This window comes from Ptychodera flava, chromosome 8 (assembly GCF_041260155.1).
Source record: "Ptychodera flava strain L36383 chromosome 8, AS_Pfla_20210202, whole genome shotgun sequence".
In the NCBI taxonomy this organism is placed as follows: domain Eukaryota; kingdom Metazoa; phylum Hemichordata; class Enteropneusta; family Ptychoderidae; genus Ptychodera; species Ptychodera flava.
In genome coordinates this window covers 6,513,589-6,529,439 of record NC_091935.1, presented here as the reverse complement: position 1 = coordinate 6,529,439, position 15,851 = coordinate 6,513,589, and the positions used below count along the sequence as shown (strand labels likewise).

The following is a 15,851-nucleotide window of genomic DNA, read 5'->3' as shown; positions in this document are numbered from 1 at the left end:
TCAAAAGCAGTATCCAGTACATAAATGTTCATGATAGAGACGTGTGCATTTTTAATTTTTTCCCAGTTAAACACACAGTACACAGAAAAGCAGATCAAGCAAATAAACATGCCCACATAATAAAGGAAACTTAAAATATGGATCGATCAAATCGAAGCTAAATCACCTGATGTTGTTTGAAAGAATATAGGTTGAGTTGTTCTTGAGTCTTCACCACTAGTACTAACCACAACTAAGTAGAGCAAGTAGGTTTCATCAGGACTCAAATCTTCCAAAACCACGGAATCAGTCGGAGGCGTGACACTCACATTAAGCCATTTTTCCTGTCCTCTTATCTGATAGTTGACGGTAATGTATCCTACGATATCATCGTTTTGTGGAATCAGCCATGACACCGTAGCCTTAGTCGATTTTATATCGGTGACTTCGACTGATCTTGGCAAAGGTACACCTGACAATACAGTAAAAGGTCCATCCAGCATTAATTTATTTCTCTTTGTTATGCAATACAACAATTTTGTAGATTAAGACGGGAAGACAAAAGAATGAAGATCGCTACGACACATCATCCAAATGATTTTATGTTAGGAAATACGGGTAGTTAAGAATGATCAAATGTTATGTTATGTTAAAAAGACAAGCTTCGATTGTGAGAGTGCATAATATAATCATTAAACAATCTAGTGGAATACTAATCACAATCATCCATCCGTAATCCAATAATACTAGGTCAAAATCCTTTAATACACGGTTAATTGTTACAAACACAGACACAAAACAGCATTGGACAGACAGAAAAGTACCGGTACATACAACAAAGTCAAATTCGTTAGAGAAAGATATATGGACCTCTAGCAAAAAGACAAAGACGTGATGTCAGGTGTTTCGAAAATAGTAAGCGCATTCTGCCCACATATAGCACCCACCATATATCAATCTGTAAGTCAAAGAGGTAGTGGTCACGAACTAGGGACCAATGTCACTGATGCCGTCAGCTATCATTTCTCGAAGACAGTTATCATACTTATATACTAGCTTGCGACACTTGCCAAAAAGCGTTTGAATGTTGAGGCAAGTCTTTGTCTGGTGTCACCTTGATTTAAAGTTTGTAAGTAAGATGGCTATGTCTCTCTGCCAAATTACCATATGAACTGTATGCTCTTGCATATCGAATAAGCTGGGAAATGTATACCAATAAGCTGGTGAGAGTGCCTTGTTTATAGACGTGATAAACTAAATTGTCGCTCACATTCTGCAAGGGTTAAAAGTATAATTTCAAATTAAGACATCCAGACAGCTCTTGAGCGAGCGAGTGAATGGATTGACAATGAAATAACTATTAACACCCTTTGAAAAAGCATTTATCCTTTGGTCCTTTGAGTGAGGATCGTCCGAGGGTTTCTTTCATGACACTCCTTCAGTTTGCTGTTCATTTCACAGATGAATGCAATACTTTGCAAGACCACTTTTGCAATCTCCAAAAATATTACCTGTAAGCGTTGTCAGTGAGAACTGAGGTGTAATACTTGTGTCGGCTCCATTCGGTGCCACGACCATTACACGGACATTGTATTCTGTACTTGCTTCCAAATCGGAAAGTTTTACTGAAGTGATGGGTGGAACCACTGTCATGTTCTGCCATTTGTCATCAGTGCCCGTCTTGTACTGAACAATAACACTACCTATCAGGTCTGAGTTGGATGGGTACGTCCAGGAAACTGTTGCGCTATCGTCCGTTATCTCGCTGATTTCAACGTCCAGTGGCAACGGGACACCTGCAGAAGAGAAGATGCTTGTTTATGTATCGATTATGAGAATTCACTTATTATGTAATATTTCTATGATCCTTATGGCAAATCCAAATAACATTTAGCACGTGTCCACTTCAAAGGTGCAAACCCACTTCCGTTTGACGTATTTTGCCACGTAAATTTTGTTTGCGAAATCTGTCATATTTTCCAGCACCTTGAGTCATTATCAAAGAGTAGTAGACCACAACAGAAGCGTCTGTCTCCTACTAATGGAACTGACAAAGAAAAGTATGAAATTGCTATCTCGTATTTATTGGAAATATATGGCAATGAGCTATCAGTAATGGTCTACAGCAATTAAAAGAAACCAAAAACTTTTAAATTCACTACATTCTGAGACAATCTGACTCACGGCATGAAATTCAGTACATGTTTCATTTCGAGAATTCATTTTCTGGTTAATCATGTCAAACAACGAGACTACGTCTTTTGAGCAAATTTAAGTTTTGATACCTTAATGTAAAAAATCTGGAGACAGAACAAGTGACTTCCTTACTTGTGTTTGAGGGTACTTTACCATGCACCCCTGAGTAAAAAATGAAAACTAAATGCAATGCTTACCTTCACTTGTTGTGAATGACACCTTGTCAGAAACCCCTATCGTGCCATCCTTGTGAATGGACAAAAGTCTGACTGCATAAGTACTGTTGTCAGCAAGATCGGTGATGGTGAACGATGAGGTAAAAGGTAATAAAACAGACGATGCATTTCTCCAATCACCGATGCTCCCACTTGGCTTGAATTGAACCATGACGCCATCCAGGACTGTGATATTGTCAATTAACCACATGACTGTTGCCTGATTTGTTCTGATATCCACCACTTCAATATTTTGAGCTACAGGTACATCTATTGGAAAGCAACATGGAAATTGTATCTGGTTTTGAAAATGTAACAAAGAATTCCTTAAAAGAATGTTCAACCTCGTTGAAAATCGTCCAAATACCTAATATCAAAAGTTGTTTATTTGAATCGTGTTATGCAGTTTCAAATGAGATCCGGTTTTTATGCATAACCCTGTTGCAGTTTAACTGCCGAAATGTGAAAATAATATTTGCCAAACGCACAATTACACCCATATCAAGTTTCTATTCTTTAAAAGCTCGTACTAGATATGACAACAAAATAAGCCTAATAATCAGCATCAGTAAATAAATAACTTGCCAGGTCCCGGAACAAAATAGAAAATGACAATAGTTAGTTTGAACAGATAGAATTTCACATGTTATTAGCCACGTGTGTTAATGTTTCATGTCAAAACAAGAATCTTGCAATGAAATTAAAAGATTTGACCTTACTTGTTTGTGTGGTAAATGAAGTTACTGGAGAAATTCTGGTATGATTTCCATCTTTACTTTCGACAACAAGGCGGACTTCATAGTTGGTATTAGGTTCAAGGTCAGTCAACTCTACTGAGTTTGCAGGTGGTGTAACTGTTATGTTCTGCCAGGTTCCATTGTCACCCGTTCTCAATTGTAATGCTATAACACCCACGAGATCTTCGTCTTCTGGTATCGTCCACGAGAACTCTGCACCGTTGTCTGTGATGTTACTTACTGTTATGTCAGTTGGAAGAGGGACAGCTATTTAAAGGGGAACAGAATGTTGTACTTGATTAATGAGTTGAAATATTAAACGTTTGTATGAAATACTTTCTCTTGTACGCATAGAGCATTTAATCTACTGGACTTTGATAAATGCAATTCTCACCATAAGTTGCAAAGACTATTTCGTCAGTGGTTTCAACCCGTGATCCATCACTGTTCCTCGACACAAGTCTGACACTATACTCTGTGTTGGCAGACAGTCCAACCATGGTAAATGCAGTGGTAGAGTTATCAAGCTCTCCAGATGCAGTCCAACTTTCCATTCCTGTTTGCCGATACTCGACAATTGAACTGTGCACAGATGATCCAAGAGGCAGTGCCCAAGATACCGTAGCCTGGTTTGTTGTTTTGTTCACAATTGTGATGTCCTCTGGTAACAGAAACTCTGTGGATATAAGACAAACAATGTTGTGTTAAATATGTTACATTAAAATACATATGCCGGTGTCAAATTGTTGTCGAGATAGATAATATAGAGTGTAACACAATCCAGCAAAATGGTGAGTGGAATACAATGCACGTGGCGAAAAGTCATCATCGATTTATCTTACCTGCCAACGTTTTTACAGAGGATGTAGGTGTAATTCTGGAGTCTTCTCCACTGTGTGCAACAATCATCAGGCGGATATTGTAATCTGAGTTTGGCTCTAAATCAGAAATTAGTGCTCTGTTTATCGGTGGTACAACCGTTACATTTTCCCACTCATTATCACTGTCCATCTTGTACTGAACAATGATATTGCCGATCAAGTCTTCATCCTCAGGAATGGTCCAGGAAATTCTGACGCTATCTTCTGTAACATTGCTAAATTTTACATCAACAGGCAAAGGTACAGCTGTAAGGAAATAAGCAGATTCAAATGTCACACAATAGCTTTCACTCAATACAGAGAATATTTAAGTCGATGTATGACATGAAAGATTTGCCAATAAAATAAACCTATGGTTTAATATTGAAAATTCAACATCAAAATAATCATCCTCACCTTCCGTGCTAAACATTATTGGGTGTGTAGATTCTGAAAACGATCCATTGTCACTTGTACCAAGAAATCTTACTGAATACTCAGTATTCGCCGATAGGTCATTGAGAGTAAAGTCAGTGACAGCGATCGAGGCCAAAGTCACATTAATCCAAGGCTCGTCACCAGCTTCTGATTTATATTGCAATACGAATTTTGGTATAGTAGAATCAGGATCCATTGTCCATGTCACTGTAGCCTTGTTGGTTGTGATGTTTTGGACTCTGACGTCATATGGCAATGACAGAGCTACAGATGAATATGGTAAAAATAGAACAATTAATAAGATACACGTATATATTTGTCTTTAGATGAAAAATGAAACTGCACATGTTGTTTGCCACATACATCGATATGTCCTGGTGAAACAGACCCTTAGAATGAGATGAACACTGAGACTTACTTGTTCGTGTGGTAAATGACGTTACTGGAGAAATTCTACTGTGATTTCCATCTTTACTTTCGACAACAAGACGGACTTCATAGTTAGCGTTAGGTTCAAGGTCAGTCAACTCTGCTGATTTGTCAGGTGGTGTAACTGTTATGTTCCTCCAGGTACCATTGTCATCGGCTCTGTATTGTAATACTATGACGTCAGCGAGCTCTTCATCCTCTGATATCGTCCAAGATATCTCTGCCCCATCGTTTGTGATGTTACTTACTGTTAGATCAGTCGGAAGCGGAACAGCTATTTCAAGGGGAAGAGAGTGGAGTACTTTATTACTGAGTCGATATTTTCAACATTTTAATATGCAATACTTTCTCTTGTACGCCAATATCATTTATTTGCATGTGACAGTAAGTTAATCTAGCGGTATTTGGCAAATACCATACTCACCATAAGTTACAAAGAGTATTTCATCAGTGGTTTCAACCCGTGATCCATCACTGTTCCTCGACATAAGTCTGACACTATACTCTGTGTTGGCAGACAGTCCAACCATGGTGAATGCAGTGGTAGAGTTATCAAGCTCTCCAGAGGTAGTCCAACTCTCCATTCCTGTTTGCCGATACTCGACAATTGAACTGTGCACAGGTGATCCAAGTGGCAGCGTCCAAGTAACTGTTGCCTGGTTTGTTGTTTTGTTCACAATAGTGATGTCATCTGGTAAGAGAAACTCTGTAGATACAAGACAAACAATGTTATGTTAAATATGTTACATTACATATGCAGTTGCCATGGTATTGATCAGATAGACAAAACAGAGTGTATAACTGTCCAGGAAAATGCAAGTGTGATACAACTCACGGTGCGAAAAGTCCTCATCGATGATCTTACCTGCCAACGTTTTTACAGAGAATGTAGGTGTAATTCTGAAGTCTTGTCCATTCTGTGCAACAATTATCAGACGGACGTTGTAATCTGAGTTTGGCTCTAAATCAGAAATCTGTGCTGTGTTTATCGGTTGCACAACCGTTACATTTTCCCACTCATCGTCACTGTCCATCTTGTACTGAACAATGATATTGCCGATCAAGTCTTCATCCTCAGGAATGGTCCAGGTAACTCTGACGCTGTCTCCTGTAACATTGCTAAATTTTACATCGACAGGCAAAGGTACAGCTGTAAGGAAATAAGCAGATTTAAATGTTACGGAATAGCTTTCACTCAATACTAAGGGATATTAAGTCGATGTATGAAATGAAAGATTTGCCAATAAAATAAACCTATGGTTTAATATTGAAAATTCAACATCGAAATAATCATTCTAACCTTTTGTGCTAAACATTATCGGGTGTGTAGATTCTGAAAACGATCCATTGTCACTTGTACCAAGAAATCTCACTGAATACTCAGTATTCGCCGATAGGTCATTGAGGGTAACGTCAGTGACAGCGATCGAGGCCAAAGTCACATTAATCCAAGGCTCGTCACCAGCTTCTGATTTATATTGCAATACGAATTTTGGTATGATAGAATCAGGATCTATTGTCCATGTCACTGTAGCCTTGTTGGTTGTGATGTTTGGACTTTGACGTCATATGGCAATGAAAGAGCTACATATGAACATATAGAAAAATACAGCCATTAAAAAGACACACGTATATATTGTCTTGGATTGAAAAAATGAAACTGCACATGTTGTTTGCTATATAAGTTATATGCGCTTGTGAAGACAAGAATCTTGCAATGAAAGAAACAGAAGCACACTTACTTGTTCGTGTGGTAAATGACGTCACTGGAGAAATCCTGGTGTGATTCCCATCGTGAGCTTTGACAACAAGACGGACTTCATAGTTGGTGTTAGGTTCAAGGTCAGCCAACTCCACTGAATTATCAGGTGGTGTAACTGTTATGTTTTGCCATGTCCCATTTTCATCGTTCTGTATTGTAATACTATAGAACCCACGAGATCTTCATCTTCTGGTATTGTCCATGAGAACTCTGCGCCATCGTCCGTGATGTTACTGACTGTTATGTCAGTCGGAAGTGGAATAGCTGTTCAAAGGGGAATAGAATTGTGTTCTAGTGAATGATTTCTTGGTCTTTGCAAAGGGTCCCCATATATCTTTCTTTCACGAATTTTCCTTTTGTGTGTGTGTACAGGTGATTTCCTGTCTGTTCTGCGCTGTTTTGTGTCTATGTTTATAACAATTGACAAGAATGTATTGCGAATTATTTTGAACTAGTGTTATTGGATTATGGATAAATATGATTGTGATTATTTGTCAATAATTGGCACATTTCTCTATCATGTCCAGAACTATCCTGCAACGGTGATTGGTTTTATTAAGGTGTGTTTGACAAATACCATACTCACCATAAGTTACAAAGACTATTTCATCAGTGGTTTCAACCCGTGATCCATCACTGTTCCTAGACACAAGTCTGACACTATACTCTGTGTTGGCAGACAGTCCAACCATGGTAAATGCAGTGGTAGAGTTACCAAGCTCTCCAGAGGTAGTCCAACTTTCCATTCCTGTTTGTCGATACTCGACAATTGAACTGTGCACAGATGATCCAAGAGGCAGTGTCCAAGTTACTGTAGCCTGGTTTGTTGTTTTGTTCACAATAGTGATGTCATCTGGTAACAGAAACTCTGTAGATATAAGACAAAGAATGTTATGTAGAATATGTTACATTACATATGCAGATGCTATGGTATTGATCAGATAGACAATACAGAGTGTATAACTGTCCAGGAAAACGGCAAGTGCAATAAAACACACGGTGCGAAAAGTCGTCATCGATAATCTTACCTGCCAACGTTTTTACAGAGGATGTAGGTGTAATTCTGAAGTCTTGTCCATTCTGTGCAACAATTATCAGACGGATATTGTAATCGGAGTTTGGCTCTAAATCAGAAATTTGTGCTGTGTTTATCGGTGGTACAACCGTTACATTTTCCCACTCATTATCACTGTCCATCTTGTACTGAACAATAATATTGCCGATCAAGTCTTCATCCTCAGGAATGGTCCAGGTAACTCTGACGCTGTCTTCTGTAACATTGCTAAATTTTACATCGACAGGCAAAGGTACAGCTGTAAGGAAATTGGCAGATTTAAATGTTACGGAATAGCTTTCACTCAATACTAAGGGATATTAAGTCGATGTATGGAATGAAAGATTTGCCAATAAAATAAATTTATGGTTTAATATTGAAAATTCAACATCAAAATAATCATTCTCACCTTTTGTGCTAAACATTATCGGGTGTGTAGATTCTGAAAACGATCCATTGTCACTTGTACCAAGAAATCTTACTGAATACTCAGTATTCGCCGATAGGTCATTGAGGGTAACGTCAGTGACAGCGATCGAGGCCAAAGTCACATTAATCCAAGGCTCGTCACCAGCTTCTGATTTATATTGCAATACGAATTTTGGTATAGTAGAATCAGGATCCATTGTCCATGTCACTGTAGCCTTGTTGGTTGTGATGTTTTGGACTCTGACGTCATATGGCAATGAAAGAGCTACATATGAACATATAGAAAAATACAGCAATTAAAAAGACAATGTATATATTTGTCTTGGATTGAAAAATGAAACTGCACATGTTGTTTGCTATGTAAGTTAATATGTGCTTGTGAAAACAAAAGTCTTGCCATGAAATAATTAACAGAAGCAAACTTACTTGTTCGTGTGGTAAACGATGTCACTGGAGAAATTCTGGTGTGATTCCCATCTTGAGTTTTGACAACAAGGCGGACTTCATAGTTGGTGTTAGGTTCAAGGTCAGTCAACTCTACTGAATTATCAGGTGGTGTAACTGTTATGTTTTGCCATGTACCATTTTCATCGGTTCTGTATTGTAATACTATAGAACCCACGAGATCTTCATCTTCTGGTATTGTCCATGAGAACTCTGCGCCATCGTCCGTGATGTTACTGACTGTTATGTCAGTCGGAAGTGGAATAGCTGTTCAAAGGGGAATAGAATTGTGTTCTTAATGAATGATTTCTTGGTCTTTGCAATGGTCCCCATATATCTTTCTTTCACGAATTTTCCTTTTGTGTGTGTGTACAGGTGATTTCCTGTCTGTTCTGCGCTGTTTTGTGTGTATGTTTTATAACAATTGACAAGAATGTATTGCGAATTATTTTGAACTAGTGTTATTGGATTATGGATAAATATGATTGTGATTATTTGTCAATAATTGGCACATTTCTCTATCATGTCCAGAACTATCCTGCAACGGTGATTGGTTTTATTAAGGTGTGTTTGACAAATACCATACTCACCATAAGTTACAAAGACTATTTCATCAGTGGTTTCAACCCGTGATCCATCACTGTTCCTAGACACAAGTCTGACACTATACTCTGTGTTGGCAGACAGTCCAACCATGGTAAATGCAGTGGTAGAGTTACCAAGCTCTCCAGAGGTAGTCCAACTTTCCATTCCTGTTTGTCGATACTCGACAATTGAACTGTGCACAGATGATCCAAGAGGCAGTGTCCAAGTTACTGTAGCCTGGTTTGTTGTTTTGTTCACAATAGTGATGTCATCTGGTAACTGAAACTCTGTAGATATAAGACAAAGAATGTTATGTTAAATATGTTACATTACATATGCAGATGCTATGGTATTGATCAGATAGACAATACAGAGTGTATAACTGTCCAGGAAAACGGCAAAAACACACGGTGCGAAAAGTCGTCATCGATAATCTTACCTGCCAACGTTTTTACAGAGGATGTAGGTGTAATTCTGAAGTCTTGTCCATTCTGTGCAACAATTATCAGACGGATATTGTAATCGGAGTTTGACTCTAAATCAGAAATTTGTGCTGTGTTTATCGGTGGTACAACCGTTACATTTTCCCACTCATTATCACTGTCCATCTTGTACTGAACAATAATATTGCCGATCAAGTCTTCATCCTCAGGAATGGTCCAGGTAACTCTGACGCTGTCTTCTGTAACATTGCTAAATTTTACATCGACAGGCAAAGGTACAGCTGTAAGGAAATTGGCAGATTTAAATGTTACGGAATAGCTTTCACTCAATACTAAGGGATATTAAGTCGATGTATGGAATGAAAGATTTGCCAATAAAATAAACCTATGGTTTAATATTGAAAATTCAACATCGAAATAATCATTCTCACCTTTGTGCTAAACATTATCGGGTGTGTAGATTCTGAAAACGATCCATTGTCACTTGTACCAAGAAATCTTACTGAATACTCAGTATTCGCCGATAGGTCATTGAGGGTAACGTCAGTGACAGCGATCGAGGCCCAAGTCACATTAATCCAAGGCTTATCACCAGCTTCCGATTTATATGCAATACGAATTTTGGTATGGTAGAATCAGGATCCATTGTCCATGTCACTGTAGCCTTGTTGGTTGTGATGTTTTGGACTTTGACGTCATATGGCAATGAAAGAGCTACATATGAACATATAGAAAAAAAAAGCCATTAAAAAGACCACGTATATATTGTCTTGGGTTGAAAAAATGAAACTACACATGTTGTTTGCTATATAAGTTATATGCGCTTGTGAAGACAAGAATCTTGCAATGAAATAACAGAAGCACACTTACTTGTTCGTGTGGTAAATGACGTCACTGGAGAAATCCTGGTGTGATTCCCATCGTGAGCTTTGACAACAAGACGGACTTCATAGTTGGTGTTAGGTTCAAGGTCAGCCAACTCCACTGAATTATCAGGTGGTGTAACTGTTATGTTTTGCCATGTACCATTTTCATCGGTTCTGTATTGTAATACTATAGAACCCACGAGATCTTCATCTTCTGGTATTGTCCATGAGAACTCTGCGCCATCGTCCGTGATGTTACTGACTGTTATGTCAGTCGGAAGTGGAATAGCTGTTCAAAGGGGAATAGAATTGTGTTCTTAATGAATGATTTCTTGGTCTTTGCAAAGGGTCCCCATATATCTTTCTTTCACGAATTTTCCTTTTGTGTGTGTGTACAGGTGATTTCCTGTCTGTTCTGCGCTGTTTTGTGTCTATGTTTATAACAATTGACAAGAATGTATTGCGAATTATTTTGAACTAGTGTTATTGGATTATGGATAAATATGATTGTGATTATTTGTCAATAATTGGCACATTTCTCTATCATGTCCAGAACTATCCTGCAACGGTGATTGGTTTTATTAAGGTGTGTTTGACAAATACCATACTCACCATAAGTTACAAAGACTATTTCATCAGTGGTTTCAACCCGTGATCCATCACTGTTCCTAGACACAAGTCTGACACTATACTCTGTGTTGGCAGACAGTCCAACCATGGTAAATGCAGTGGTAGAGTTACCAGCTCTCCAGAGGTAGTCCAACTTTCCATTCCTGTTTGTCGATACTCGACAATTGAACTGTGCACAGATGATCCAAGAGGCAGTGTCCAAGTTACTGTAGCCTGGTTTGTTGTTTTGTTCACAATAGTGATGTCATCTGGTAACAGAAACTCTGTAGATATAAGACAAAGAATGTTATGTAAATATGTTACATTACATATGCAGATGCTATGGTATTGATCAGATAGACAATACAGAGTGTATAACTGTCCAGGAAACGGCAAGTGCAATAAAACACACGGTGCGAAAAGTCGTCATCGATAATCTTACCTGCCAACGTTTTTACAGAGGATGTAGGTGTAATTCTGAAGTCTTGTCCATTCTGTGCAACAATTATCAGACGGATATTGTAATCGGAGTTTGGCTCTAAATCAGAAATTTGTGCTGTGTTTATCGGTGGTACAACCGTTACATTTTCCCACTCATTATCACTGTCCATCTTGTACTGAACAATAATATTGCCGATCAAGTCTTCATCCTCAGGAATGGTCCAGGTAACTCTGACGCTATCTTCTGTAACATTGCTAAATTTTACATCGACAGGCAAAGGTACAGCTGTAAGGAAATAAGCAGATTTAAATGTTACGGAATAGCTTTCACTCAATACTAAGGGATATTAAGTCGATGTATGGAATGAAAGATTTGCCAATAAAATAAACCTATGGTTTAATATTGAAAATTCAACATCAAAATAATCATTCTCACCTTTTGTGCTAAACATTATCGGGTGTGTAGATTCTGAAAACGATCCATTGTCACTTGTACCAAGAAATCTTACTGAATACTCAGTATTCGCCGATAGGTCATTGAGGGTAACGTCAGTGACAGCGATCGAGGCCAAAGTCACATTAATCCAAGGCTCGTCACCAGCTTCTGATTTATATTGCAATACGAATTTTGGTATAGTAGAATCAGGATCCATTGTCCATGTCACTGTAGCCTTGTTGGTTGTGATGTTTTGGACTTTGACGTCATATGGCAATGAAAGAGCTACATATGAACATATAGAAAAATACAGCAATTAAAAAGACAATGTATATATTTGTCTTGGATTGAAAAATGAAACTGCACATGTTGTTTGCTATGTAAGTTAATATGTGCTTGTGAAAACAAAAGTCTTGCCATGAAATAATTAACAGAAGCAAACTTACTTGTTCGTGTGGTAAACGATGTCACTGGAGAAATTCTGGTGTGATTCCCATCTTGAGTTTTGACAACAAGGCGGACTTCATAGTTGGTGTTAGGTTCAAGGTCAGTCAACTCTACTGAATTATCAGGTGGTGTAACTGTTATGTTTTGCCATGTACCATTTTCATCGGTTCTGTATTGTAATACTATAGAACCCACGAGATCTTCGTCTTCTGGTATTGTCCATGAGAACTCTGCGCCATCGTCCGTGATGTTACTGACTGTTATGTCAGTCGGAAGTGGAATAGCTGTTCAAAGGGGAATAGAATTGTGTTCTTAATGAATGATTTCTTGGTCGTTGCAATGGTCCCCATATATCTTTCTTTCACGAATTTTCCTTTTGTGTGTGTGTACAGGTGATTTCCTGTCTGTTCTGCGCTGTTTTGTGTCTATGTTTATAACAATTGACAAGAATGTATTACGAATTATTTTGAACTAGTGTTATTGGATTATGGATAGATATGATTGTGATTATTTTTCAATATTCCTACATTTCTCTATCATGTCCAGAACTATCCTGCAAAGTCTATTGGTTTATTAAGGTGTGTTTGACAAATATCATACTCACCATGAGTTACAAAGACTATTTCGTCAGTGGTTTCAACCCTTGATCCATCACTGTTCTTCGACACAAGTCTGACACTATACTCTGTGTTGGCAGACAGTCCAACCATGGTAAATGCAGTGGTAGAGTTATCAAGCTCTCCAGATGCAGTCCAACTTTCCATTCCTGTTTGCCGATACTCGACAATTGAACTGTGCACAGATGATCCAAGTGGCAGTGTCCAAGTTACTGTAGCCTGGTTTGTTGTTTTGTTCACAATAGTGATGTCTTCAGGTAACAGAAGCTCTGTCAATATGATAGAAGATAAGACACGATATTCACATGTCATCATCCGATACGTATCAAAAGTGAAAGAAGAAATACTTTTACATAGTTTCACAAAATTTCAAAAAAGAATATACACATACATTGATTTTATGTTCCTCAGTTCAAAACCATGTATATTTTGATAAAAGTTAACTTCAAATATTACGTTTACCTGCTCTGGTGGTAAACGTGTATTCGGGTGTCAGCGTCCTTTCATTTCCATCCTTACTTCTGATATCAAAGCGGAATGTATAGGTACTTGCGGGATCCAACCCTGATAGTACAAATGTGTTTGTGTCGGGTGTGAGGGACACGTTTTGCCACTGTCCATCTGCTTTTCGATACTGGAAGACCACTTGCCCAATTTGATCGATATTGTCGGGGAGTGTCCACGATATCCTGGCACTATTTTCCGTGACATCGTCTACCATCACATCGCTCGGAGTCGGTAATGCTATGCACAACAAAGAAGATCTGTTTGTTAATGTCACCAATATATTTAGCAAATCTCTGCAAATTAACGGCTACTGAAAGTCAAGTAGCCAATACAGGGAAAATATTTTGCTTTCCTTCTTGCGCGGCTCAATATATCTCAAATTAGTATCTGTCAGAATAGTATTTCAATGCAGTATGTTATCTCCAAATGTTGTGAAGGAGACGTGTGCATTTTTATTTTTTCCAACTTCAGCACAAGGTACACAGTAAAGCAGACCAAGCAAATAAAGATACCCTTGAAATAAAGGAAAGTTAAAATTGTACTTTGACAAAATCTGAGCTAAGTTACCTGATGTTGTTTTGAAGGAGATGGGTTGAGTCACTCTCGAGTCTTCGCCACTAGTACTGACTACAACTAAGTAGAGCATGTAAGTTTCATCGGGACTCAAGTCTTCCAAAACCACGGAATCAGTCGGAGGCGTGACACTGACATTAAGCCATGTCTCCTGTCCTCTAATCTGGTAGTTAACAGAAATGTGTCCTACGATAACGTACAGTGGAAGCAGCCATGACACCGTAGCTGTACTCGAAGTTATGTCGGTGACTGTTACTGACCTCGGCAATGGAACACCTTAAAAAGAGTATCATGCCAAGCATTAATTCTTTCGTCTTTATCATAAAATACTACACTCGTATCGATTAAAAGAGGAAGAGAAAACGACGAAGATCGTTATCACTCGTGATTCAAAATCATTTATATTTGAATGAATAATTATATGATATTTTCAATAGACAAGCTTCAATAGTGACAGTATACGCTATCATGATTGGACAATTTAATGGCCTGATTCACAGAGTTGGCCAACCATTCTCTGCTGGGGTTTTATAATAAGACATTCAGGCAGGTGTTGAGCTACAGAAATGTTGATTGTAAATTAATTTTGACACTCTTTGCAAAATCTCTTTATCCATGTGTCCACGCACAACTATACAATCGACCAACAGGGAGTCATCTTCGATCTAAAAGTCGTTAATATTCCCGCAAGTGATGAATTCTGATATGTTAAGCTACAATGAAGCCATTGCACTTCACAAACTATTCACTTCACGCACTGAATACAGAAATATTATAGAAACAGTAACTATCATTCAAAAGTATAAGGCAAAAATCAGCCATGCATTGCATTAAGCAAACTTTTAGGACAGATACAGGTTGGAAATAAAATTGAAAGGCGTGTGTGAACCCGAATTGACGGTATAGAACAACGATATACATTTTGAATGGCTATAATAAAATGGCACAGTAAACAAAGCGTGGAAACTAAAAGAAAAAAGTTACGATGCCCACAGAATAATATGCATTTTGTTACGCCAGTGAATCGGGCATAGGCTTATGCACTGACCACTGAAGCAGCTGTTCTTAGCGTCATTTCATGCAAGATGCAAGATGCGAGATTGTGATCACAATCGCTGTGAAAAGGAATCATGCTAAAAAGAACCATGATGCATATTCTCAAATAAAAAAGCAAAGATAGTAAGCACTCGTTACTTTTTTATTGGCAAAGAATTAGATTTTCTACAATCGATAAATTGGACATGACATTGGCAAAACTTCGATGAAATCAACAGATTATTAACATAGTCACAGAAGCGTGTGCAGATAGAGAATGTATATGTAAGCATAAGCAAAGCCAACGATGCGTACACAAAAGAGAGTTACAGACATATTGTTGGAAATTTCGTGAGTATTTTGTCAAACCTGGTGTAGAGTTGAATGCAACAATTTCCGTGGCACTACTATCTTGCCCGTCAACACTTTCAACAACGAGATATACGGAGTACTCCATGTTAGATTCCAACGAAGTCAGTGTGACAGATTGAGTAGGAAAAGATGTTTTCATTGTGTGCCATTCGTTTGCATCGCCTGATTTGTACTGTACTGAAATATTTCCAATATTGGTGGTGTCCTGTGGATAGGTCCAAGACACTTTGGCAGAATTCTTTGTTATGTCAGTGATGGTCACGTTGATCGGCAATGGAATTACCCCTGTTGTGTGGAAAACAAAAGTAAAATGAACGATAAACAAGACAGGAACTTAAATAAAAAACAAAGTCTCTAGGTCAGAGAGATATTTACGG

General features: G+C 38.2%; 2 protein-coding genes across 3 annotated transcripts in view; both read right to left on the bottom strand.

Moving 5' to 3' along the window:
• The window catches only part of LOC139139490 (uncharacterized), a 73,320-nt gene extending 62,268 nt beyond the window's left edge, over positions 1–11,052 (bottom strand). The window contains exons 1-18 of the mRNA XM_070708402.1: positions 11,046–11,052; positions 10,442–10,726; positions 9,568–9,852; positions 9,134–9,415; positions 8,526–8,810; positions 7,645–7,929; positions 7,213–7,484; positions 6,597–6,765; positions 5,720–6,004; positions 5,279–5,560; positions 4,844–5,128; positions 4,405–4,689; positions 3,970–4,254; positions 3,522–3,803; positions 3,110–3,394; positions 2,373–2,660; positions 1,491–1,775; positions 167–451 (exon numbers count right to left, since the gene is read on the bottom strand). Coding sequence (XP_070564503.1) covers positions 167–451; positions 1,491–1,775; positions 2,373–2,660; positions 3,110–3,394; positions 3,522–3,803; positions 3,970–4,254; positions 4,405–4,689; positions 4,844–5,128; positions 5,279–5,560; positions 5,720–6,004; positions 6,597–6,765; positions 7,213–7,484; positions 7,645–7,929; positions 8,526–8,810; positions 9,134–9,415; positions 9,568–9,852; positions 10,442–10,726; positions 11,046–11,052 — 4,717 coding nt within the window. The remainder of the gene's footprint in view (positions 1–166; positions 452–1,490; positions 1,776–2,372; positions 2,661–3,109; positions 3,395–3,521; positions 3,804–3,969; positions 4,255–4,404; positions 4,690–4,843; positions 5,129–5,278; positions 5,561–5,719; positions 6,005–6,596; positions 6,766–7,212; positions 7,485–7,644; positions 7,930–8,525; positions 8,811–9,133; positions 9,416–9,567; positions 9,853–10,441; positions 10,727–11,045) is intronic.
• LOC139138314 (uncharacterized) overlaps positions 10,585–15,851 on the bottom strand; it is a 61,029-nt gene continuing 55,762 nt past the window's right edge. For both annotated transcript variants that reach the window (XM_070706638.1, XM_070706639.1), the window contains 9 exons: positions 15,472–15,759; positions 14,062–14,343; positions 13,450–13,731; positions 12,975–13,256; positions 12,370–12,654; positions 11,924–12,208; positions 11,489–11,773; positions 11,050–11,330; positions 10,585–10,726 (listed from right to left, as the gene is read on the bottom strand). In XM_070706638.1, coding sequence (XP_070562739.1) covers positions 11,065–11,330; positions 11,489–11,773; positions 11,924–12,208; positions 12,370–12,654; positions 12,975–13,256; positions 13,450–13,731; positions 14,062–14,343; positions 15,472–15,759 — 2,255 coding nt within the window. In that variant the 3' untranslated portion in view covers positions 10,585–10,726; positions 11,050–11,064. The remainder of the gene's footprint in view (positions 10,727–11,049; positions 11,331–11,488; positions 11,774–11,923; positions 12,209–12,369; positions 12,655–12,974; positions 13,257–13,449; positions 13,732–14,061; positions 14,344–15,471; positions 15,760–15,851) is intronic.